Source organism: Canis aureus, chromosome 9 (genome assembly GCF_053574225.1).
Source record: "Canis aureus isolate CA01 chromosome 9, VMU_Caureus_v.1.0, whole genome shotgun sequence".
Classification (NCBI taxonomy): domain Eukaryota; kingdom Metazoa; phylum Chordata; class Mammalia; order Carnivora; family Canidae; genus Canis; species Canis aureus.
In genome coordinates this window covers 30219736-30246531 of record NC_135619.1, presented here as the reverse complement: position 1 = coordinate 30246531, position 26796 = coordinate 30219736, and the positions used below count along the sequence as shown (strand labels likewise).

The 26796-nt window shown below is 32.9% G+C and overlaps 1 protein-coding gene across 4 annotated transcripts in view; it reads left to right on the top strand.

The window, feature by feature from the left end:
- Positions 1-26796, top strand: part of MAP4K5 (mitogen-activated protein kinase kinase kinase kinase 5) — a 108849-nt gene that overhangs the window by 63204 nt on the left and 18849 nt on the right. For 3 of the 4 annotated variants that reach the window (XM_077909239.1, XM_077909238.1, XM_077909241.1), the window contains 14 exons: positions 697-828; positions 3070-3132; positions 4859-4940; positions 5867-5983; positions 11008-11086; positions 16261-16319; positions 17543-17610; positions 18965-19007; positions 19606-19816; positions 20672-20769; positions 20963-21004; positions 21867-21951; positions 25161-25240; positions 25523-25583. In XM_077909239.1, coding sequence (XP_077765365.1) covers positions 697-828; positions 3070-3132; positions 4859-4940; positions 5867-5983; positions 11008-11086; positions 16261-16319; positions 17543-17610; positions 18965-19007; positions 19606-19816; positions 20672-20769; positions 20963-21004; positions 21867-21951; positions 25161-25240; positions 25523-25583 — 1220 coding nt within the window. The remainder of the gene's footprint in view (positions 1-696; positions 829-3069; positions 3133-4858; positions 4941-5866; positions 5984-11007; positions 11087-16260; positions 16320-17542; positions 17611-18964; positions 19008-19605; positions 19817-20671; positions 20770-20962; positions 21005-21866; positions 21952-25160; positions 25241-25522; positions 25584-26796) is intronic. The other variant, XM_077909240.1, reaches the window with a different exon arrangement.

Sequence of the window (26796 nt, the reverse complement as noted above, 5' to 3'; positions counted from 1 at the left end):
GTACTTATCATAGACTCCTAACAGTTTATGGCTCTGTGTAAGACTGTAGATCATACATTGGGTAGTGCTGTCCTATTACCTTTCCAGGTGTTCCATGCTCTTTTCTGTCTCCCACATTTACACTTGTTTCTTCTGACTAAAATATTGAGGCTCCTCACCCTGCTGTAACCCCCTGCTGATTCATTCTCAAGTCTCACCTCCTTTGGGAACATTTCTGACCTTCATGGGGATTTAGGTATTCTTTTCCCGTATATGGCAAGATTCACAAAACAGAAACTGAAGTAAGACAACACAGTTTTTCCTCAGAGCACCAGTCTTCAGAGAAGATCGAAGATTTTTAAATAATGAATTTTAAAAGAGTATTTCTGTATATATGTGATATTAATTCTTTCCTAGTAAGCGTCTATCAGCCTCTTTCCCTCTTAGTTATTTAACAAAAAATAGCAGATTGCCTATCATTTTAAAAACTAAGATGTTGGGCAGCCCGGGTGGCTCAGCGGTTTAGCGCCACCTTCAGCCCAACGCATGATCCTGAAGACCTGGATGAGTCCCGCGTCGGGCTCCCTGCATGGAGCCTGCTTCTCCCTCTGTGTCTCTGCCTCTCTGTCTCGGTGTGTGTGTCTCATAAATAAATAATAAACAAAATCTAAAAAAAAAAAAAAAAGCTAAGATGTTACATCCACTGATTCCTTCTAGGATGGCCCCAGAAGTTGCAGCAGTAGAAAAAAATGGTGGCTACAACCAGCTCTGTGATATCTGGGCAGTGGGAATAACTGCGATTGAACTTGGAGAACTTCAACCGCCTATGTTTGATCTTCATCCAATGAGGTGTTCTCACTATCTACAATTACACAACTATTTATAAAGTCTTTGGGGAGAATGAAATATTGATAACTTGGGTGTTCCCAGCTCATTTTCAAATATGTCAAAATAGTAAAGGTGTTGTAAGGAACCTAGGGATAATCAATTGAACCTAACACCTGCTCTCCTTTGTTGCTGTTCCTAAGGTAGCATAGAGTGAATGATCTGTACTATTCGAGGTTTTTCCATAAAACAAATCTCCTTTAATAATCATACAAAGACATAGCAATTATCATTTAAAAAGTTTCTTTTAAGTCTTGGAGCACCTGGGTGGCTCAGTCAGTTAAGCATCTGCCTTTGGCTCAGGAGTCCCACCCACATTGGGCTCCTTGCTCAGCAGGGAGCCTGCTTCTCTCCCTCTGCCTGCTGTTCCTCCTGCTGTGCTCTCTCTTTGTCAAATAAATAAAAATCTTAAAAATTAACAAATAAGGTTTTTTTAAGTCCTTACATTGATTCTTCCATCAACTGAGCCTCTTTTTCTGTTCTAAGCAGAATTATAAGTAAATGATAAAAGATGTAGATGAGATTTTTTTCTATTTTTTTATTTTTTTTTCTTTCTCTTGTCAAGGGATAATGAAGAAGTAATTATGTCTAGCATAATTATTATTTACATTTTAGGGCATATGTCTGTCAGAAAAAATATTTGAGAGCCTTTGAAAGGGTTTTTAATATTTTCAAGGAAAGGATAAATTGAGCTAAAATTTGAGCTTTTAAAGTAAATAGTATAAAGTTGAAAAGAAAATCAACAGTGGGGAATGTGTTCTTCTAACATAATAGCGGATTAGTGTATATTACATAAGGAATTCATTTAGAGACTCTATAGGCAAAAGACATGGTTTATGAGCAAGTACCAGATACAAAGAAACTTGGAAAACTATTTGATCTCACAAGTAACTAAGGATACACAAGTTAAAAGGTATCTACTTTTAGCTGGAATGCCATTATAAGTAGAGACCTTCAGGAAAATAATTTGATTTTGCCTGTTATGGGCAATACAAATGTTTGATTCTACTACTTGGAAAATTATACTTAGGAAATAATCCAAGAAAACAAAAAGCTAAGAATTATCCATTTCAGGTTAACAAGGGTGAAAAATTTAAATGTCCAATAGCTGGTGAATTGGGTTTTTAGTTTTATTTTTAGGTTGATGAATTGTTAAATTTTTAGGCATTAAGAGCAGCTGTTACATATGTATAATCCAAAGCTACATAGAAAATTGGTTATTAGTGAAAAAAGTAATATTACCTAATATTATTATAATAATTGGTTATATAAAGACTAGAGAAGAGCAGAAGATTTAAAATAATGACTCAGTGTACTAGGAATGTGAACTTTATATATGAATCACTTCATTTTTAAAAGAGAAAATATCTTTGACATTTAAAAAAAAGACTAAGGAGTTTGCTTAGAAACCCATAAGGGTTTTGTAGGAAACACTGAAATAGAGCATTTTAGAACTTCCTTCTTAAATCTTCCATCTTTCTGCCCCATAGCCATAGAAAATGAGTCAGAAGTGAATTCACAGAGAAAGTCTTCTTGCAGGTTGACTTTTCTATCTTTCATTATAAAAAAATGTGGAAAATTTTTTGTCCAAATGAGGGGAAAAGACTAGGAAATGGATATAATTTACCTATACCCAAAATAATTATAGAGACAGATTGTCCATTAAGCATACAACCAAATGCTGGAGTAACATGTCATCTCTGTGTTACAGAATGATCCATAATTACTACATATACTTATGTCTAAGATACAATGCTAGTTATGTATGATAACAGTATTGTAATAAAATCCTTCTCCAACATTTGATAGCTTTACCTTGTAAATAAAGAGCTTGTTTGACATTTAAATATCCTCTCTTATAGCTAGGAGAGGTTTTCTGTAGAGTATCTAAAATATAAAAAATTTAATTTTCAGGGGCACATGGCTGGGTCACTTGGTAGAGTATGCGACTCTTAATCTCAGGGTTGTAAATTCAAGCCCCATATTGGGTATAGAAGAGAATGAATGAATGAATGAAGTCACATCAGTAAACTTTAAAAAAAAGTCTTTTTTAAAAAATTTAACTTACATATTCCATACCAGTTTTTATCAGTGCCTACATATTTAATAATTTGTATAAATGTATTACAGAATATTCATTCTGATTATTAGATGAAGTAGTAAAAGTATTTCAATATTGCTCTTTAACTGAAATTTTTGTTCCAGGGCCCTCTTCTTAATGTCAAAAAGTAATTTTCAGCCTCCAAAACTAAAGGACAAAACAAAATGGTAAGTTAATGTATAGAGATTTTATATATATCTGGAATTTTACAGATGAAAAGGAGACAGGTTCATTTCCCTTATCTTATAGACGATAAAACTGAAGCCTGTAGCTATTAAATAATTTACCAGAAGTTATATTTCTAATTTATTTGCAGAGTTGTGGCAGGGATATAGGTTTATTTCCTTGACAGTTCCAGTTGCTTAGGAACTTAGAGTAACAAGGAATAGGAAGAAATCCATGTCAATCCAAAAGATTTTTATTATCTACTGCTCTGGTAAAACTCTGATCATATTGTTAGAGTTTTGGAAGCTTGGATAAGAGGTGTGGGAGAAAGCATTGGATATGAATATATTAAAATTCTGGAGATTCATATCTTTGCCTTGTATTCTATTCTGTTAATGATGTGCTGACTTTTATGGAAGGTGATATTAAAAGGTTTCCCAGGTACCATGACACTTTATGACTGTTGACTTTTTCTGCCTTCCTTATCTAATAGTCAAAAAGGTTATTATTTATTTTCATCCTAATCTCTTTTTTCTCTTACTAAGTAAAGCAGTTTACCTCTTCTTAAAGTCCATTAGCACATCTTTAATTGGATGATAAAGTTGAAAATTATTTTTCTGACAATGTTTTCCCATACATTTAATAAAAGAAACCATGCACATAAGTTTCCAAGCTCTTAAATTCAGGAATTCTTCATCTAGATTTAATGGATTTCTCATGCGGGGAGAGTTCTGTATGTATATTCATTCTTCTAGGGAGACAGTCTGTATTTTGTTTCAAATTCTAAGAGGCCTGTCCCCCAAACAGGTTCTAAACTACTTTTTTATGTTTTATTGGCCTGTTTGTGCAAAGTATTACTTAGGAGCCAAGCCATTCTGGGGATGATGCCAGTAGTGAAAGGAAAATCACTCTGGAAATAAAGGAGTTTATATCCTACTGTAGCCCGTGCTCACTTCAGCAGCACATATATATTCTACTGTGGCTGTATTCTTTTATGTTGATATGGATTTCTTCCTAATCCTTGTTACCCTAAGCTCCTAAGCACCTGGAACTGGAGGACTTTATGGCAGGGATGATTGGATATTCATTCAGGAATGAGTGACTACTAGCTGTTATGGCTAAATTCACAGATTCTAGAGCAGTCATTGTCATTGGAGTACATTTTCCAGTCTCAGGGTACTCTATTGACTCCATGTTATCTCCACAAGTCACCAAATATAATACAGTGATTTGATTTCTCCGCAAGAGAACTGTTATGTGGTTGCCGTCGTTCCTTAGAAATTCAGTGACCTTTTAAGATTTAAATAATCATGTATATTACCCACTATCCCTCGATGCCATTCTTCTGGTATAGGAAAACATTTATATTTTATATAAATTAACCTTTGAGAAAAGGCCATTTTGATCCTAAGTGGCACCTAGAACACAAGATTATAAATCCTATAAATGACACAACTACCCATTTCTAGTTTTTATTGTATTTTTTAGAGGTTGTATGTTGCTGTTTTATTACCTAATTTCATTTTACTTAATAGATAAAACTGACACCTGTTTTCAAGAAATATACTGTGCTTTGAGTTTTGTTTTTTGGCTTATGTAGAGCTAAGAAGCCAAGAGAAAAATTGTATGTTTCAGACTTTCTAACTTCTTCTAAACTAGTTTTATTTAGTAACACCAAAAAACTAATATCAGTGAAATATTTTTGTACATGTCTCTTTTTATTTGAAGGTCATCAACATTCCATAATTTTGTCAAAATAGCACTAACCAAAAACCCCAAAAAAAGACCAACTGCTGAAAGACTTCTGACTGTAAGTCAATTTAAATTATAGGGGAATTTTTTGTAGTCATGCAGTAAGTAGGAATATCACTTGAACAAAAGTATCTATAATTTTTAATAGAAAAATTTAGTGATCTCCTACTGCAGGGGTCAGCAAACTTTCTATAAAGAGCTAGTAAATGTTTTAGGCTGTGGGGGGGGCCATAAGGTTTATGTTGCAACTACTAAATTTTGCCATTGAAGCACTGAAGCAACCATAGACAGTATACTTGAATTAGTATTGCTTTAATACTCAACACTATTTACAAAAAGAGACAGTGCCCCAGATTTTCCCCATTGGCTTTAGTTTGCCAATCCCTGCCTAGAGAAAACTTTAAAAAGTGTTGCTATCATCTTTCTTGGTTTCTTATGTAAATTTATAGAATGCTCTGTGTCTTTATGTATTATAAAATATTTTTATATTAGAAAAAGTTAATTATTACAGTGGTTTAAGGAAACCTTATTTAAATGTAAAAATTGAATTATATGTCTGTACATTTATATAATATTACGGAGTTAAATGTATGCAAATTTGGAATACATTTACTTGTTTCTTATTGTGATATGGACTGTACCTCAGTATTCATTTGCATACATTTCACTATAATGACATGAGTAATGTATGTCTAGTTGTTATAGCCAAGGTTGTAATTTTACAACCTAATGTAGATCAGATAACTTAGAAAAATTATTCATGTTATAAACTTATTCCACAAGAGTTCTTTAGTTTGATAATATGTGATTGTGGTTTCTCTGATTAATATTTTTACTAAATACATTCTCATTTATTTGTATTACTAGACTCGCATATGCTTGTCTTTTATAGCTACTGGATGAAAAAGCACAGATAACATTTTCTATAAACCATTGATGTAAAAGCATACTCATGAAATTTTATTTTGTTTTGTTTTCACTTAGCATACATTTGTAGGGCAGCCAGGTCTCTCTAGGGCCCTGGCAGTTGAGCTGTTGGACAAAGTGAATAATCCAGACAACCATGCACATTACACTGAGGGAGATGACGATGACTTTGAGGTAAAGAGTGTTTGCAGTCTTATATTTGAAAATAAATGTTTAATATGGTCTGAGAGTTTGTTTTCTAATTTATTCCTTTAGTTGTAACAGATTTAGCCACAAAGATTAATTAGCAATGTAAACTTAACTTATCCTGCATATAATTAACAGTTGATAGATACTTTAAAAAAAATTGCAGTATAACATACATAACATAACTGATTGACACTTTTTCTGGAAAGAACGAGGATTATTAATCTAATTAAAACTACTATCATTTTATTTTCATAGTTGGTTTGCCCAAAGTTATTAAGAGGTAGCCAAGGTTTAGAATCAGATCTTTTTCCCCTCCCAGAAATCCAGAAGTGCTTCCCTTCTCCCTAAATCTCGGGTTCTGAAGTGAGAGTTTGATCTTTCTGTAAAGAGAAAGGACATCTATTTCTTTTCTTTTTTTTTTTTTTTCTATTTCTATTTCTAAGGAAATAAAAGTTTTTAGGAACATTGCTTTGGACCAAGAAACCAAAAAATTTAGACAGAGCACATATTATTTTTCACAAAGGAGACTCTCTAGAAATCCAATTGGTCATTTTCTAGTTTTTCTATTACACAGATTATTAACAGGAGATAAATAATTTTTAAAAATTGAGATTCCCAAAGGAATTTTATCCTTTCCAATACTTGTTGGAGACTATTATATTTTATATTATTACATGTAATACTGTTCCGGTGTTTTCCTTCCCTGAAAATACTGTAAACTATTTTTGAATATATTCTATTTAACAACAAAACCTGTAAATCAGGAATGAGGGGCTTCCTGCTCATTGGCAGGTAACTATTATGTTTGTATGACACGACTGTACTTTTCCACCAGTCTCTCTTCCTCTTTTTTTTTAGGATTTCTTTTTATTTCTGTGATTCTCTGAATTTGTCTCGTCATTTCTCTTTATGCCTTTATTTCCTTTTATATCTCTACCTCCACTCTGGCAAGACTATAGAACCAGACTTTTTGTATTATTATTTGTTGGAAGAAATGTTCTACTTTATGTTCTTAAGTTTTGAATTATACCATGTAAGTATCATGATAAGTACTAACACTCATTGAGTAGTCATTGTGTATCAAGTATTAGGCCAAATAATTTTCACGTTAACTCATCTAATACTCAAAAAACAGTCCTTTGCAACAGATTCTATTTTATCCACATTTTATAAATGAGAAAAAATAGAAGTAATTTGCCCAAGATCATATGGCCAGTAAGAAGTGGAACCAGTATTTGGATCCAAGGCAAACGAACTCCAAAGCTTATTGTTTAATTAATATCACATCATTTCCATGTATGTATTTAATAGAAATAGACATTAAATGATCTTTGAAAACTAATATTTAAAAACTAATCATCACTGCCTAGTGTATAGTATAGTCTTTGTCATTAGATACTAATGAATATTTTGTTGAGTGTTAAATGAACTTTAACTGAAAAAAATGGAATAAACTCGCCATTCATAGATATTTTTTACTTAAACCTTCATTTGAAGATTTGTAATAATTAAGATTTTAATCCCTTAAATGATTAAAAATCATTAAAATTGTTGTAGCTTAAATATGGAATTGATTTTGCTTGATTCCCCAATTTGTCTACACTGGTTATGCAAATAACCAGACTCTATTCCTCGCATTATTTTGCTGGGCTTCCCAGATCCACTCTCCCTTCTTGAGTTCTCCATTTCTGTTTAATGATATCACCATACTTTTCAGTTCTTAAAATCCTCTGCCTTCATAGTTGGGAACACTGTGTTGTATGAGATTCACATTGTCCCTACCTTCAGAGAACTTCTGGTATGGTCTCAAAGGAAACTCAGGAATACCAACAAATAATTTACAAGTGTGGTAACTGTTATGGAATGGGAAATATGGTGTGCTGTGTAGCCATATTTTATGGATGGGAAAGGACTTGCTGAAGGAGTGATATGTAAGTTGAAAACCTGAAGGAGAAATCGAAATTAGAGGAAGAGAGCAAGCAGAATTGTTCTGAGCAGAGAGAATAACATGTTGGAAAACCTGGAGTTTAGAAGACTATATACTTGAGAAACTAAAGAAAGTCTGGTTTGAGTAGAAAACAAGGTAAGGAAGATAGTGGGAGATGAAGTTACAGAGCTTTAGCTAGTCGTTTTAAAAACTTGGGGCTTTATCTAAGGTGGTAGAAGCCGTTAAAGGGTAAGGGAATAGTTGTATATGCATTTTTTAAAAGATCTCTATGACCTCAGAATTCCATTTCTGAAAATCTTTTAAAAGGCTGTTGAGGTCATCTAGGATAGAGATCGGTGGTGTTTTAGACTAAGAGTGGAGAGCAAGGATGAAGAAAAGTGGACTAATTCAAGAATTCTCTGTGAGAGTTGGGGATTTGATGAAGATGTGAGGGTGGGGGATGAATAAAGATTTGAGGTAGGAACACTAGAGTAAAACCAGGTTTGGAAAGAAAGATGAGTTCAGTTTTATGTATGAGTAATTTTGAGGTTGCATAGGAGTTCCAAACAGAGAGGTTTCATGAGGAATTAGATAAGTGGTTATACATTAGGGAGGAAAGTTTAGACTATAGATATAAATTTGGAAGTCACTAAGTATAGAAGTAGTTAATACCTTAGGGAGTAAATGTGATCACTCAAGAGAAGTATGTAGAGTGAGAAAAGAAAAGGCCTAAGACAGCATCCTGAGATTTTTCAAAATTTAAGAATCAATTTGGCTAATGGGCATCTGGGTGGCATTAAGTGTCTGACTTTGGTGTCAGCTCAGGTTGTGATCTCAGGGTCATGAGATCAAGCCCTATTGTCCAGCTTCACACTCAGCAGAATATGCTTAAGATTCTGATTGCCTCTCTCTTTGTCCCTCTGTGCTCTGTCTCTCAAATAAATAAATAAATCTTTAAAAAAATCAAGTAGGTTAAAAGGAATGGTGAAGGATTGATAAAGACCATTAAAAGACGGAGGGAAAGTTTCAACAAGAATATTGCCTAGAAGATAATTTTAAAAAATCTTTGGATTTAGGTGGTAGTGCTTGATTACTTCTTTAAAAGGATAATATTCAAATTATAGAGGTGAAACTGGATTGGAGTGGTTTGAAAGGTAAGTATAGCAATACATTTATGCAAATTAGTTGTGAAAGGGAGAGGTAGCATGAACAGTAGCTGGAGGAAAATGAGTTGGTGGGGGATTTATTTAATTAGGTATTGTTTATGTGGGGAAAGTAATTTTAAACAAGATTAAATGCTTATGAAAAGGATCCAACAGATAGAAATAGGAAAGATTTAAGAGAAACCAGATGATTAGGCAAAGTCTCTGAGAAAGGAAAAAAGGCTGGAATATAGACTATGAGACACTTGATTTTAGGTAATGAAACACTTCTCTTGTGTTAGAGAGGAGGATAGTTGAGATTTGCCACTAAAAGATATCTTCTATTTGATGATTCCAGTTTTCTCTGTGAAGTAAATGGAAAGGTCATCTCTTGAAAATCTGAGGGAAAATGAGTGGTTTGAAGAGTATGGAGAGAAGGTGCGAAATAGTAATTGAGAATGGTTGGGTTAAATGATTAAGCAAGTGTTTGTGGGCAAAGCTGAAGCCTCAGGTGAGATGAATTTTCAGTGTGGTCTGCTGAGTGACTTTCCTCCAGTAGTGATTGGTATCCCCGTATAAACACAAAGAGTTAATTTAGCTTAATTCAACCATGGTTGTCATTTTGGCATGACAGAGTACTGAAGGACAGTGGGGAAAGGGAATTTAGGATATTGGCAAGAGATTGCTGGAAATTGTAGACCATGAGATACAAACTGGATAGGAAGAAAAGTGAAGACCAGATAAATGCTGATGGAAGGTAACAAGGTAATGGGTCAATGGACTTGGGATTCTAATGTGAACATAAAATAGTATAATAGGAGTGAGAGTGAGCTCAAGGGTGAGAAGTTTGGAGCATAATGTGGGTTTGAGTATCAGAGCTGATGGCAAGGTCCAGAGTGTGATCTTAGGAATCAAGAGTGTATTGAAGTCTGGGAGGGTGTCTTTAGAGATGAGGTCAGAAAAGTTAAGTCCCAAACAATGGGCTGTTGAAGTCCCTTGGTATGATAGTGGGTCTTGAAGTAGAGGAAAAAAACACATGAGCCACTATACATCATGTGAATGAGAGTGAGTCATTAGAAATTTGGTAGGTGGCAGTTGAGCTGGAGGTATAGTTTCAAAGGATCAGGAGCTTATGCAAAAGGGTATAACGTAGCAAGCTTCTCACTTGATTTACTACAATATGCTTACTCAGTCTCCTTGCATCCAGTATTCCTCCCCCTCTGTACCTTTTGACATTTATCCAATTCCTCTTAAATCTGACTCCGAAATACTTTTTTGAAAAATCACCAAAAAATTTATTTGCTGAGAAAATGAAATTGAGAGCCATTGGCTGACATTTGGAGTCTTTTATGATCTGGCTCTTGCCCAGTCTGTCTGTCCAGCTTTGTTATCTCTTCACTTAATCTTCACTGAAGCCAAATAATAGTCAACTCCAGTCCCCCTGAATGCTACAATTTCTTTTTCTTGCCTCACTTTATTCACATTCTCTCTGCTGTCTAGAATGCTTCCCACACTGCTACACATCAATGCCTACTGTCCTTCAGGCCCAGATCAGATTACAGCTCTGTCATGAAGAAATTCTATACCCCTTCAGGTGGAAGTCATTTCTTTCTCATCTGGGCATTATTAGTAATTGTCTTAATGAATGGCCTTCACCATTTTCTAATCTTATTAAGTATTTGTGTGTCTTAACTGCCTAGACTATAAACTCCTTGAAGATAAAATTTATCTTTCTTTGCATCTTTTCAGTATTTTATACAGTATAAAAATGGCATAAATAACTTTTAAAGTATCTTAGTGTTCATTTTATTATGTTTATCCTATAATTTATTAGTAGGTAGTCATGTTTGTTAGTAAATGATCATTTAGTTGAAAAGTTTGACCTTTTAACTTTATCACTGAAATTTTTTAAAGTGTGTATATTATGCTTATATTCACAGCCCCATGCAATCATTCGTCATACCATTAGATCTACAAACAGGAATGCCAGAGCTGAACGGACAGCTTCAGAAATAAATTGTATGTGTTTGGTATACATTTTCAGTTGGTGGTTTTGGAGGGTTGAGCTGAGTGTTCTTGTGGGTCTTTTGGAAAAATAAAATTTCAGACTAACTGAGGCTACATGCTTTAACATAATCAGAATACCTCTAAAATAGAGGTGGTTTCTCTGGTTTGTAATAGAATTCTGTTGTTTTTTTAGTTAAATGGTTTTTATGTACTAATTATAAAGTAATGAATGTATGTTCGTTTTAGAAAATTTGTGAGAGGAAAAAAATTAACATTGCCCATAATCTCATCACTGGTACCAACCCACAGATAATATTTTGGCTAAATTGCCTTCATCTTTTTCTATGGCTGAATTTATGCATGACTGAATTTACTTAACAGAAGCATTTTCAATATACTGGCTTAGCCTTTATAACCATTAAAGATTGCATCTTTCTTCAATGTGATGTATTGTAGTTAAATAGTTTCCTGTTGTTGGACATTTGGGTGGGTGAGTTTTCAGTTTTTTTTTAGTCAGGTTAACAGGAGAATGGAATCTTTTTCTAAAATATATACTTAAAAGGGGAAATTGCTATTTATTCAATAAATTAATCATTTACAAATATTTTATATTAAGGATATTTGTCATTTTTAGCCCAATTAATTTAGAAGAACAGATTTACAAAGAAATTTTCAGTATGAGTATATTGACCTAAATGCATATTTGCTTCAAAAGATATTTTAAAAAGTTTACAATAAAATGAGATTAAAAACTATAAACAGTAATGGAGGAAGATAATTTATTGAATGTTTAAACTAATTAGAATTATTGCAGATGAGCATTTTGTTGTAGTCTGAGTTTACCTGAACCCAGATATTTTTAGCTTTCTGGATACAGCTTTGGAAGTATCTAGGTCAGTGGAGAGTTAGAATGTCCTTCCCATATCAGTCCATTCAATCAGACCTTTTCTTAGTTAAACCGGTAATTCAAGATTTTATCTCTTTGTTAGTCCCAGATTGCTGATATTTCTTATGCTGTCTTCTTATATAATCCCAAGTGAACTCTCTGGACTTCAAATACCATACAGAAAATTAGCAAAGTTGCTATTCCATTTTAAAGCTATCTTTATTTTATGCAGGTATATAGGTATTCAGTTAATATTGTCTAGCTTATCTATATATTCTTCTGTAGCTTTTGGATTTTGTGTCATATTTAGCAAAGCCTTCCTGATTTTTTTAAGCCTTCCTGATTTTAAGATTACAAAAGAATTCTATTATTTTTCTTCTATTTTTACAGTTTTACTTTTTTAATATTTAAATCTTTGATATAAGATATTAATTTATTTGGTAAGAGGTATGAAGTACAGATTTAGCTTCAATTTCTTTTTAAATGAGTATCCATTTGTCTAAATGCTAATTATTAAAAACTTAGTATTTTTAAGTGGATTTGACATACCACCTTTATGATGTACTAAATGACCATAAATATTTTTTTATTCTTTCCAGAAATTCTGTCATTGCATTAGTATGTCTAATCATGTGCCAATAGCGTAATTTGATCATTTTGTCTTTATATTACCTGTTAAAATCTGTTTGGACTAATCCTCCTCCTATTCCCCTCACTGCCCCCCTCCCCATACATATCTTGTTTTGTTCTTTGTTATATTTGGCTATTTATTTTCCTACATACTAAAAAATTAGCTTATCTAGTTAAAAAAAAATTCTCAGCATTTTTACTGAAACTTCATAAAAGTTCATGTATTAAGTTGGGGAGAGTTGACCCCTTTATGATAGTCTGTCTTCTTAACTAAAATAGACTTTTTCAGAGGTAAGCCCAAGACTTAGTTCTTTCACGAACCCCCGGGATACTGATTAACTTCATGGAGTAAGCTCTGTGTGCTTCACGTACCAGAAAAAAAAATTACTAAAGTTGAAGGTCATTTTATTTGTGATTTATCTTTACATTTTCTCAAGTCTTCTTTTGTGTCTGTCAAGAACATTTTATAGCTTTGTTTTTATTTGTTTAATAGATGTTATATACACTTATTCTTAGTTTTCTGTTTCATTTAAATTTGAACTGGTAACTTACATACAGTAAAATGCATAGGTGTAACATATGATGAATTTTTAAATAGGTATATACTCAGGAAACTGCCACCCAGATCAAAATATAGAACATTATCAGAAAGCCTCTTCCCTTATGCTGCTTCACAGTCAGTGCCCTTCTGTCTTCTTATATCCCCCTGCCCTTTCCAATGCCCAGGCTAATCACCGTTCTGTTCACTTACCACCATAGATTGGTTTTTACCTTCATCTGGATCTTCAGATAAATGGAATATACAATTTGTACCCTTTTTGCTTTTTTTTTTGCTCAACATTATGTCTGTGAGAGTTATTCATGTCATGTATAATAATAGTTCATTGTTTTCACAGTAGTATATTTTATTGTATGATTCTAACACAATTTATCCATTCCTTGGTTGATGGGCATTTGATTTGTTACTAGTTTTTGGCTATAGTGACTAGTATAAGTATTCTTACTATGTGTTTTTAGTGGACATAAATAATTATTATGGACTTGGCCTCGTCTAAAACCACCAAGGATGAATGTATAATCCAGTAAAATCAAGTTTGTTGATTCCCTGCAGTGAAGGAAAACATCTATGAGTGGAACTATGGAACATCTCATTAAACAAAGAAAAAGAAGAGTTAGAGGGTTTTGGAAAGAGTAGAGTTCAAGTGAAGTGTGACAACTTAATGCAAAAAAAAGAGATGCTTATGATAGGGTGAATATTAGGTCTAATACTGTAAAAATTGACCCAAAGGCCTATTTTCTTGGAAACTTGGAATGTTGTATTTGCAAACCCCTTTATTTGAAGTCCTCTATATATTTTTCAACTGGTTGTTGTTTCTATTCTCCTGCTGCTTCTCTGGTTATTTTATTATTATTATTATTATTCTGTTTTGAACATTGGGGTGCAACATTGAGTGTCTGGATGTGTCCTCTTATTCTAAAGAGTTAACTGGTATGTCAGTTTGATCCTTTTAAGGCTTGTGTCGGGTTTTACCAGAGTATTCAGCAAGCTCTTTCCTCTGGTTAGAAAGTCAGCTATCTTTCCTGGTACTTTGTGATCACCAGAATCTACATTTAGCTTACAGTACTTTGTTTATGACATAGTTTGTTCAGTCTTGCTTTTTTTTGTTGTTGTTGTTGCTCATGGGCAATTTAGTATTCAACCAAAAACAAAAAGATCTCTTGGCATATTTCTGGAGCTCCTTTATGTAGCTTTCTCGTTTTTTGGCACTCTGGTCTTCAAATTCCCTCTACCTAAGCAGCCCCAATCTCCAGTCTTTGTTTCCTACACAGTTAAGACCGTTACTTTCTCTTTGGATTCCACTTTCTTGTGCCCTACTTTGGAAAGTGCCTCCAGGCAGAAAGCCAGAGTGAATGTGGATCTTACCACTATGTATTCTCTTCTTTCAAGGATTAAAACCTTGTGGTATCTGTTATCCACTTCTCCAAAATAATTGCTTCATATACTTGGTACACACATTGATATTACAAGTTTGTAGTTTAAAGCAGAAGGATAAGTCCAGTTCCTGTCCTTTACTTCATTATGGCTAGAACCTACATCATCTTACAGAAATAAATGAATATGTATAGTAGAAGACCTCCCCATCTTTTGTAGGCCAAAGATATGACCAAAGGTACTGTCAGTATTTTCTTTAAAAGAAAACAATTTGAGGTCCTGCGTACTACATAAAATAATGATATTGGAAGCTCTAGTATTTCTATGCCTTAAGTTGTGGTTGCACTAGTTTTATAATAGTCATAAGGAATTTGATTTTTTTAAGGAGTATTTTTCTTATGTGTTAAAACATCTTAAGTATTTTATGAAACTCATTTTTTCTAGGAATTTCTTATAAGTCTTGAAATTTGCTTGATATATAATTTTTACTGTTAAAGATAATAATGACATTTTTCTCTTCTTTTCTACACCTGCTTGCCTGCCAGTATTTCTAGTTGTGACAGAAAAAAAGTTAGCTCATCTCTGTCTCAAATTGAGTTGAAATAGTGAATTAGAATAGTGTGTTTTGAGTTACAGTATTTTTAAATTAGGTTAAGAAATAATTCATTAGAAAGTGAGAGCTTTTTATTTTAGGTTATTTTTGAAAAGTAGATACAATGTTTTATGAATTGTCTTTCAATCTTTTATTGAAAACTTTTATAAGAGTGTTTTTATTTAATGAATTATATATGCAGTTTGTATTATTTTACAAATCTTGTTTTAGGGATAAGAACAATTAGATCCTTTTTGAAAATGATTTTTTAATATATTTTTTTGCCAAGATTGTATTTGGGGATCTTGCATTTCTATGATGCAAGTATAAATTTTTTTTTTGTTTTTTTAGTCACATTGGATTTTATAATCTTAAAATTCTGTGTGCTTTATGGGGCTCCTGGGTGACTCAGTCAGTTAAGCATCTGACTCGATCTCAGCTCAGGTCTTGATCTAAGAGTCATGAGTTCAAGCCTCCTATTGGGCTCCATGCTGCTTACAAAAAAAAGCTACTTACAAAAAAAACCCCCCAAAACTGTGAGTAGATAATAAACCATCTTTTATGAGTAGATAATAAGCCACCTTTTTTTTTAATAAGCCATCCTTTTCTGTTTTAGAATATTTCACATAAGAGAAGTTTGAACAGGCCACTTAAAATATACATTAAGCAAAATAGAATATTAAATTTCTAAATACCATTGTAACATTTAATTAAATACTGTTTGTTCTTTTTAAATAATTACAGTAATTTAGGGAGGTTCATCCCTGCCATAAAGTTGTATGTAGCCTTAGAACGGAGTGTGCAGTAGAGACACAAAATCCTTAAAGTTTTTTTTTTTTTTTTTTTTTTTTTGGTCAAAGTAGATAACTTTGATTAATTTTTTGCAATCTCTTATACGCAAAAAGTGCTATTTAATTTCCTGACTCCAAGTGAGAATGAAGTAGAATTGTTAGGAAAATACCAAATTGTTACCTTCTTTTGGTAAATATAAAAAAAAGGGGTACTCTTGCAGTAAAAGATGAAAAGATTTTGTCTTTTTTTTTTCTTTCTCCCTTCCCTTCTCCTCAATACAAATGCTTCTTGTTATATTTCTGAGATTAACCCTTTAAGATAGAGTTTGTGAATATCTATTACATATTTTGCAGTTGACAAATTACAGTTCGAACCTCCTCTGAGAAAAGAAACAGAAGCACGGGATGAAATGGTAGGAATTATTACTTTTGAAGTACTTTACAAATTAAAATTAGAGAAAATTTGTAGTTAGGTATACTTTGACTAAGGAACAGTTATATACTCTTCTATGCAATAATTTTGATACTACATTTCACACATTAAAGTTTGAAAAAGCATATAGTTATATTTTGAATAGGGTACTATATATGGTATACTGTTTTAACCATTCATTTTGACCCTTCTGAGTCTTTGGAAGGATTTACATGAAGTTATTAAATGTATGAATTTGGGGACGCCTTGGTGGCTCAATGGTTGAGTGTCTACCTTCAGCTCAGGGCATGATCCTGGAGTCCCAGGATCGAGTCCTACATCGGGCTCCCTGCGGGGAGCCTGCTTCTCCTTCTGCCTATGTCTCTCCCTCTCTCTTTCTGTGTCTCTCATGAATATATAAATAAATAATCTTTTAAATAAATAAATAAATAAATAAATAAATAAATAAATAAATAAATGAATTTGATGCTCAGTTTTAAGCTCTCAGGATCTTTTTTCTTATCAACTCTAGGTTTATAGTATATTTTTGCATTACCTTACTGGTTTTAATATTTGCTTGTTAATATAGCTGGTTTTTAAACTTTTGCTCTTATTTTGAGGTTACTAGGTTAAACCTTTCTTTATCTAAAAGGAAATAATAGAACAAGGTATTATTAGAGTTGCCTAGATGTTGTAACATTTACTTTATTTTTTCAGTTTTGGCAAAGTATAATTTTTAAAGGAATTGTCTTCTATTAATAGATCTCTTCATTCTTAACATTTGGCAGTAGTGCTCTTCTTACTGTGTGTGTGTATATATATATATATATAAAATTCTCAATTTCCATGCCATTGGGAAAAAATAGCACCAATAATTTCATGATAGTTTAATAATATGATATGTAGTTTCCACACTAATGGATAAGTGATACAGATAATTAAGTTATGTTTTTTCTGTTTTATTTGGAATATACTAGCATTGGTAAAGAGGGCTTGTTATTTCAAACTATGTAATATGTTTATGGAACTCCTTAAATATAAGTCAACTGATAATGAGTCATTGACCTAAATATGTCAAACGACAGCAACTGTAGCTGGAGATTTAAAAACTGATTCAATGCCAAGATGATTAACAATCATGATACTGAATATTTTCTTGAATCAAATAAGATGATTAATGTCTGTTATAAAGGAACATTTTAAATGATTTTTGTACCTTCATAGGGAGTGTCATCAGACCCAAACTTTGTATTACAGTGGAATCCTTTTGTTGATGGTGCAAATACTGGCAAGTAAGTTATTTTTTAACTTAATAAGTATATTTTACTTGATTATATAAGAACAGTATTGAGAGGGAGTGATTTATTTTAATAAGTTGTAATTTTCATTCGTAAAGAAACTGTGCTGTGCCTTTTATCAGTGTAAATCTGCCTTTTTAATTACCAAAAGGTATCATGTGTTAATCATTAAAGTCTTTAGGCTTTTCTTCTTTAAATCAGAACTTAGTATATGTAATGTTAATTTATTGAAAGAGGAGTTACATGATATCATGGGAAGAAATACTATAGGAGGAATTGGAAAGCCCCAATTCCATCTCTGCAGTGTAGTTTCTTCATATTCTAGACCTGTCTTCCCTCAACAGTTAAGTTATAGAGCCAGCCTAGATGTTCCATACCTGTTTGTGCACTGTAGTAGAAATACACATTTGGAAATACAAATTTCTGGGCATCCCCAAATTCAGCTTATAGATCTGGGGTTGGCAAACTATGACCTATAAGCCACATCTGACCCACTGCATATTTTTTGTGCAATCTGCAAACTAGAATGGTGTTCAGATTTTTTAATAGTTGAAAAAAAATCCAAAGAAGAGTGATATTTTGTCACATGTGAAAACCATATGAACATTTCAGTGTCCATAAAGGTTTGTTGAAACACAACATGCTTATTAGTTTATATATTATGTATGGCTGCTTTCACATTATAAAAAAAGTTAAGTAGTTTTGACCAGTGTATAGACTGAAGTCTATAATATCTATTATCTGGGCCTTTACAGAAAAAGTTTGCCAACCCCTGCAGTAGGATGTAGTCTTTTGGACTGGAATCTAAGAATCCTAAAAGCTTCCTGATAGATTGCAATAACTGTGGATAAGTGTATGGAACCAGTGGTCTAGATCAGTGGTTCTCAAGCATTGATGTGCCTGGAGGATCACCTAAAGATTGATTTTCCATAGGTCTAGAGGGTACATACAAAAGTTTTCCAGTGATGCAGATGTTTGCTGATATGCAGACCCCACTTAGGGTAGCTAAAGGGTTTGATGATATAGATTCATAGTGGCTTCCAGCTCTAAAATTCTGAATCGTGTTTTACTGCTAAGTTTAATTTTTATTATATACTTCATATGTAAAGCATAACCATAAAGTAAAGACTTTGTATTCATTTTATAAAAATCTATTTTACAGTCCTACTAGTACAGTTTGACACAATGAGCTCTTAGGTCTTCTTATAGGTTTTAAAAATACTCTTCTTCATGATCTAATTGTCTTTTATATCCCCTGAATATAAACATTTTAATGCACATTTGATGGAGGCTCTGTTTTATGTTATCGTTTATCACTATCTGAATTGCATGTTTCTCTCTGTGTTAGATCAACCTCAAAACGCGCAATACCACCTCCCTTACCTCCTAAGGTGAGCTACTTAAAATTTTTGAATAAATGCTTTTTAAGTAATACAATAATTAAATTAAAAAATGTTACTGAATTTGTTCAAAATTCTCCTAAATATATTTTACATAAATACAGTTTTCTTTAAGAAGTATTACAAAATATAAAGACTTCATGAGAAGTATAATATTTGAATAGCTATAAGAAAAGTAAAAATCAGTTATACACATTTAAGAAAATACTCAGCTGCATGGAGAGGAAATGGAAAGAGATCATCATTTATAATCCTCATTTTCTACTACAATTTGACATTTCATTGGATTCATACTTCATTAAGTCCTTGCTTGTGTCTACTATTAAATATTTTGTGAATTGTTTATATAATTTTATCAGTTAAAATTAAAACCGTTTTGACTTAGGGATGATTAAATAAATCACATCGCAAGTTCTTAATTGTGTTGGGACAGTAATTCAACTCTTGTTTACTTTGTTTACCTAGCATAATGATTAAATTATATAGAAGAAAGGAAAAAAGGCAAAAGTCTTTGATGCATAATGATAATGGAGTGTTACTGTTTTATATCCAAATTTATTAAAGCACTTTTGTGTCTTATTATCACCAGCCAAGGATAAACAGCTACCCTGAAGACAACCTCCTAGATGAAGAAAAATCATCAACTGTAAAACGTTGTCCTGATTCAGAGAATAGAGCTCCCCAGTTTCTCCGAAGACAGAGTAGCCCAAGTTGTGGTCCTGTAGCTGAGACTTCCTCTATTGGTATGGCTAGCAGTATCAGCAGTCCCGGAGTGCATACAGCTAGATACTATGATCTGGGTAAATAAATCAAAGCAAAAACTGAAAAGAAAGCCATTTTCATATTTTAAAGAATGTCTTCAGTCAATCTTATAACTGTTTAAAGCTTTCTGAAGTTACTTTAAAATTCTACATGGATGGGCTATAAATAGAGTCAGTCCAATTCAACCCTAATTTGATCCCTTACTAAATATGATAGGGTCTTAGAATGATGATATTCCTATCCTCCAGAAGTTCAGGATTTGTAGTAGAAGATACACCCATGTACCCATGACATTAGACAATTAGCTTGTATAAGTGTCTCATACAATAATTAACTATATGTAATACAAGATGAGAGATTTTTAAGGAAGATAATGATAGGGAATAGAGGAAATGGGCCCTTGCAGAATATTAAAGGGCTTTGGTTTAGCCTTCATTAGGGGATCCAGTGCTGACAGGCATTCCTGATAAACAAGAAGGAATAAACAAGTGACTGAACCATAAAAATCTGGATTGTATAGTCTAGTATAGGAGAAGTGTGGGTTTTTGAAAGATATATACTGGGAGATAGGAATTGAAAAGTAGATTGAAGACCACTTATGAAACACCTTGAATATCAGCATAGCATTCGTATAGCATTTCTTCTTCTCACAATATGGAAAGACATTTCGTGTTTTCATGGATTAAACCACTGATAAAGATGCAAAGATGCAGTGCTACCTCTGTAGAATCTAGAGAAAGACACCAAAGATACTGGGACTCATCTGCCAATAGAGAGTATTTCCCAGTAAAGGATCACTCAAATGGAATTATATTGGGAGAAAGGGAAAATTATTTTTCATGGAAAGTACTTATTTGTATGTTAATTTGGCTCTTAACCATGATTCTTCTTAGGAAATGGTGATGGTATTTCAAAACTGATTAGTGAAAATACAGAAGGATCAGCACAAGCACCACAGTTACCACGGAAAAAGGACAAACGAGATTTCCCAGTAGGTATAACAGGTGTTTGGTGATTAGTTGTAACTATTACCATGTCCATCATATAAGAGGCAATGTCTGTTTTGGTGGGCAGGGGGGCATAGTCTGTTTAATTCAAGAATTTGAATAACTGAATTTCTAAAAGTAGAGGGGTTTTTTAATGCTTAAGAGATCTTATAGCATTAAAAATTATTTTTCCAACAGAAACCAGCCATCAATGGCCTTCCACCCACCCCAAAAGTGCTGGTAAGGAATATTTCTATGTAAACCATTTGCCAATTTTCATCTCTTAGATGCAGCAGATTTTTTATTTGTTGTTAAGTATCTTGAGGTATTGAAAAGAAGGATTCACAAAATACAAAGGCATTAAATGCATTTTAATATACCATGGATCAAATCATGTACCTTAATTTGAGTGCCTTGGTTAAAATTTGGAGAGTTTCACTTTTTGTAAATATGATATGGCAGTTGGGTTCTCAGATTAGCCTTCAAAGGCCAATTTAACGTTAATTTGATATCAATAGTACTGTGTCCTCTTCATAATGTGAGTTCGGTATCTTTCTACCCCTGAAGCCGTTTTTCACATTGAACTATACACAGTGAAAAGGAACAGGGAGGCTTATGTTAATGCTTGTTCTCTGGCTCTTCAAGGTGGTTCAGCCAATCATGAATGGGATGCTCTAAAAATTGTACCTTTTTATTCAGTAAAAGTCTAATATGTGATGTAAATATTAGACTTTTTGTCTATTTACTATTAATGGAATTATACTGCAATTATAATCACTGTGATGTCTCTCAGAAATATCATCCATTGTTTCACATTATTAAATGTTAGTCCTAAAGATAAGTGGTGACTTAGAATTCCTAAAATGTATCACTGACATATGTAGATGTTTTGATAAATTTGACATTTTTGCCCTGAAATAGTGGATTACACACAGAAAGAATAGATTCTTGGTAGAAGGTGTTTAGCGATATTAATATAGGAATTTTCTTTTGTAATGAGACCTTAAACATTTAAATAAGAGTCAGTTTAGCATTTTGTAATAATCTTAGCTATTTTCCAAGACTATATAAGTAAGTCAACATTTCTTTCTTTATAAATAAGATGGGAGCATGTTTTTCCAAAGTTTTTGATGGCTGCCCTTTGAAAATTAATTGTGCAACATCCTGGATACATCCTGATACAAAAGGTAACATTTCTGAACCTTTACACACAATCTCTAATAAAATATTTGTTATGGGGAAGGATCTTTATGGTTGGTGAACTGAGGTTGTTTACTTTAAAACTATGATTTTAGAGATTAAATAGTGCAGGTACCCACAACAACCTAAATAGGTAAACAGAGTTTTTGTTTAAGGTATTAGAATTTAGAGTACACAGGACATTTTCTGATTAAAGGAGACTGAATAGAGATCATAAGTGATTACAACCATGCTTAGGAATTTTCTGTTCTATAAAAAGAACAGAAATATTAGGACAATTGATAATCTCAATCAGTAAAGTCATTAGATTAGATAATATTATCGTTTCAGTGTTAATTTCCTGATTTTGATCATTGTACTATGTTTATGTAAAACTTTTTTTTTTTAGGAAATAAAAAATATTTAGGAATAAATGGATATTGTGTTTGTAATTTAAATAGTTCAGAAAACAAAAAAAAGCATATGGAGAGTGAAAAAAGGATAAAGCAAAATTAGTAAATGTTAATATTTGTGGAATCCATGTTTTAGGAGGATATTCAGGAATTCTTTGTACTCCTACAACTTTTCTGTAAATCTGAAATGATAGCAAAATAACAAAATTTATTTTTAAAAATCTATCCTGTATATTTTTAAAGTGAGGAAGCCTAATACATAGAGGTAAAAATTTGGAATCAAATAGATCTGGGTTTGAATTCCTGTTCTTTCATTATCATATAACTTGGGAAAAATACTTAACATCTCTGGTTCTCAGTGTGATCATTTATAAATAAGTACTCTTAATACCTTATTGCAAGGAAGGAAGAAATCTACCTCTCTGAGTGTCTGGCAATTAGCAGATAGCCATAAAGCAGTAAAGAGTGTTCAAGAAATGTTCGTTTCCACTTTAACACCATAATAAAGACAAGTCATATAATTATGTACTTTAAATACTATTGTTGGAAAGTATGACAGATAAAAAAAATTTTAGGATTTTATTTATTTGCAAGAGAGAGAGCACACAAGATGGGGGAGGGCTAGGGATAGAACGAGAAGCATACCCTGCTGAGCAGGGAGCCAGATGGGACACTGATCCCAGAACCCTGGGATCATGACCTGACCCGAAGGCAGACGTTTAACCAACTGAGCCACCCAGGCACCATGAAAAAAATATTTTTATCAGTAAGAAAATGTTTTTTTGAGTGCTTATAACTTTATTTTGATATAATTTCAGACTTACAGAAAAGTTAGAAAATACCACAGTGCAAGAAACTCCTCTATATTCAGAATCTTCAGTTGTTTCTATTATCTACCTGTATGTGCAGTTTTTCTGAATTACTTGAGAGTGCTTCCTTATACTTCATTTTGTGTTTTCTAGAAACAAAAATCATATCCACAATACAATTGTGAAGATCAGGAAATTTATAATTGATGTAATCCACAGTTCATATGTATGCATTTTTAAAATTGAAGTATAATTGACATCATATTGAAATTATTGTCTCAAGAATACTCTTTATTGTCTCCCTCTTCCTTTTTCCCCAGTCCAACAATATCCAATTCAAGATCCCATGTTTCATTTAGCTACCACTTCTCTTGAATCTCTTCTAGCCTGAAACATTTCCTTACCTTTTCGTTATCTCTCTTGATCTTGACATTTTTGAGGCTATTTATTTTGTAGAATGTCCCTTAATTTGTGTTTGTCTGATGAGTCCATATGCTGAGATCAGGTAATAATGTATTTTTGATGGGAATATGAAAGAAATGTTATTGTGCTCTTCTCAGTGCATCTTATCAGAAGGCACATTCTATCAGCTTGTCCAAATACTAGTTCTTAACATTGACCTCTTGGTTAAGGTAGTGTTCACTAGTTTTCTTCATTGTCAGTTGCTATTTTTCCCATTCTAATTGCTTAGTAATTGCTTAATTTCCTAAGCTAATTAATGAGTAGTATGGAATACACTTAGACTCTGTAAATATCCTCGTGTTCATTAGACTTTTCATCAACTGCCTTTAGCATTTGTGACAGTTCACTGACAATCCATTGAAATCTATAGACAATTTCCCTTCTTTCCCATTTTTTTGTGTACCTGTATTAGTTTGAACTTCTGAATTATTATTTTTATTCTGTGAGATATGATCCACCACTGTTTTTTATTTTAGCACTTAAATTGTCCCAGAATTTTTGAGCAGTGGGAGTTCCTATGTTCTTTTATTTAATACTTATACTTGATCATTTCCTTAGTTTCTGGCACAGCAAGATTTTTAGGCTCATGTTACACTTTCCTTGCCTCAGGTTGGAATCAATTTTTTTCCAAGCAGCTCTGCTTCTGGTTCTTTTTTTTAGTGGAAGGTAGAATTTAGGAACCAAGATCTGGACACTCAGTGTGCTCGTCATTTCTGGTGTGTCATGATTTATAATTTCTATGTAATTTATAGTTTCCTTCTTCCAAGAGTATTTAAGATATCTAGCAAAAATAGGTATAATGAAAAATCTTTCGACATGATAATTATATTGGAAGGAAGAATTACATAAATTAAGATAAAGCCAGAGTGAATGAGGAACAGAGAATATATCTGCTTTAAAAAATGAGATCAAAATTGGAGAAAGGAGGGATGCCTGGGTGGCTGAGCAGTTGAGTGTCTGCCTTTGGCTCAGGGCGTGATCCTGGAGTCCAAGGATCGAGTCCCACATCAGGCTCCCTGCATGGGGCCTGCCACTCCCTCTGCCTATGTCTCTGCCTCTCTCTATGTGTGTGTCTCATGAATAAATAAATAAAATCTTTTTAAAAAATTGGAGAAAGGGGTAATGAATATGGCATGAATTTTAGAGAACAGTTTTTCTTTGGCTGGGTGGGTGGCTGTCTGACTCTTTTTTTTTTATTTTTTTTGTCTGACTCTTAATACCGTTAAAGGGGCGCCTGGGTGGCTCACTCTCTTAAACATCCGACTCTTGATTTTGACTCAGGTCTTGATATCAGGGTCCAGGAGATTGAGGCCCCCTCCCCCTTCAGGCTCCATTCTCAGTGGCGAGTCTGCTGGAGATTCTTTCCCTCTGCCCCTCTTCCCATTCCCGCACTCTTCATCTAAATAAATATTTTTAAAAAAGCATTCAAGTAAAAAAAAAAATAAAAATAAAAGCATTCAAGTATAAAGCCATTTTATTGAATTATTTCAGAAAATGATAGTAAATTCTGGTGATTTATTTTAACTATTTTAGATCAGTACATTATTTTTGGAACTGAAGATGGTATTTACACACTGAATCTCAATGAGCTACATGAGGCAACGATGGAACAGGTAATTTAGGAGTTTTAACTCAAGAAATTAGTTTGGGTATATTGAATAAAAAATCTTTTAATTTTAAATCAACTTATATGGGCCTCAGTTTTAATTTTTATGATTTAAATATTTAAGGAGGTGAAATTATACTCTTTACATGTTCATGTTACAAGATTTTTTTCTATAAAGCTTTGGTAATTTACTAAAAGAAAATATTTTTATACTACTTCAGACTTTTGGAATTTAGAAGTTAAAATGTAAGGGAATGAAAATTTTAATTACCTTCTTTTTTCTTTATAGTTATTTCCACGGAAATGTACTTGGCTATATGTTATCAATAATACTTTAATGTCATTATCAGGTATGTATATAACAAAAATAATATGAAAAGTAAGCCATAGACAAGCAGAGAAATGTAATTTTTTTTAATTGAAGTATAGCTGACACAAGAGAAATGTAATTTTAATATGCAGCATTTTAAAATGTTTGTTATTTTGGGTAGTTATAGTAACGTTGAGACTTGCAGATGTTTTCTACCAACTTAGAATGGAAAGAAACTTTGAGAAAGGACCTGTGTTCAGTTAAGGTAGCACTTCCCAAACCTGGCCAGGATCTAAACACCTGAGGAATACCCCAGTGATTGTCACCTGAGGCCATCCCCTTCCACTCAGACTCCTCCCTGTCAACTATCCCATCATCATTTGCCTTCCATTGAGAATTAACAGGTGAAGGGAAAGAATCAGAGGATATAGAAGCTTTCTTTCTCTCTGATCTTGAATCAGCCTCAGTTTTCTTAACTGTAAAATAAGAATGATGGTAACAATACCAGCCTTAGGAGGCTGCCATGAGGATTAAATTTAGAGATGATAGGGAGTGCTTAGTAATCAGTGAAGGCTTACACCAGTGTTTGCCAACAGCATTCAAGTTATCATGGACCAGATGGTATAACCATTTTTTGGACTGATGTTTTAAACTCTTACAAACAAGTGTATTCCAGAGCAGCTTATTATACTTGTGATTTTGTGTTTTTCTTTTTTGGTGGTGTTGGGGGGAGGCGTAGATGGTATTGGGGGCTTTTTTTTTTTTTTTTTTTTAATTCTTACCCACCAAAACCTCTTTTCTTAAATTTTGGATTTAAGTGACTACCTGGAGGTTTGCCACTCATTTTCATTCTGCTAGAGTACAAGAAAGTTGATTAATTGTTTCTCTCTGTCTGTTAATAATCCTAATGCTATCAACTATTAAAATAGCATTCACTCCTCTCTCTACTTAGAATAACTAATTATTTTTCTATTTCTTAAATTTTTTTCAATTCTTTTTTCAGTTCTTCTCTATATATTGTATATATTATGAGTATTATATCCCAGCTCTTATGTACTATGCTGTCAGGCTTTTTGGTATTACTTGTACTTTTTGGCTACTTAGGCTTTAAAGTATCAGTGTTGATATATAGCCTTACTGATAGGCAGAACATTACATTATGAATGGTGGCCTAATTTAAGAAATGTCATTTTTATAATTTTAAGTGTATCTGTATAACTTGAACTCTTCCACTAACCATGCCTTATAGAGAT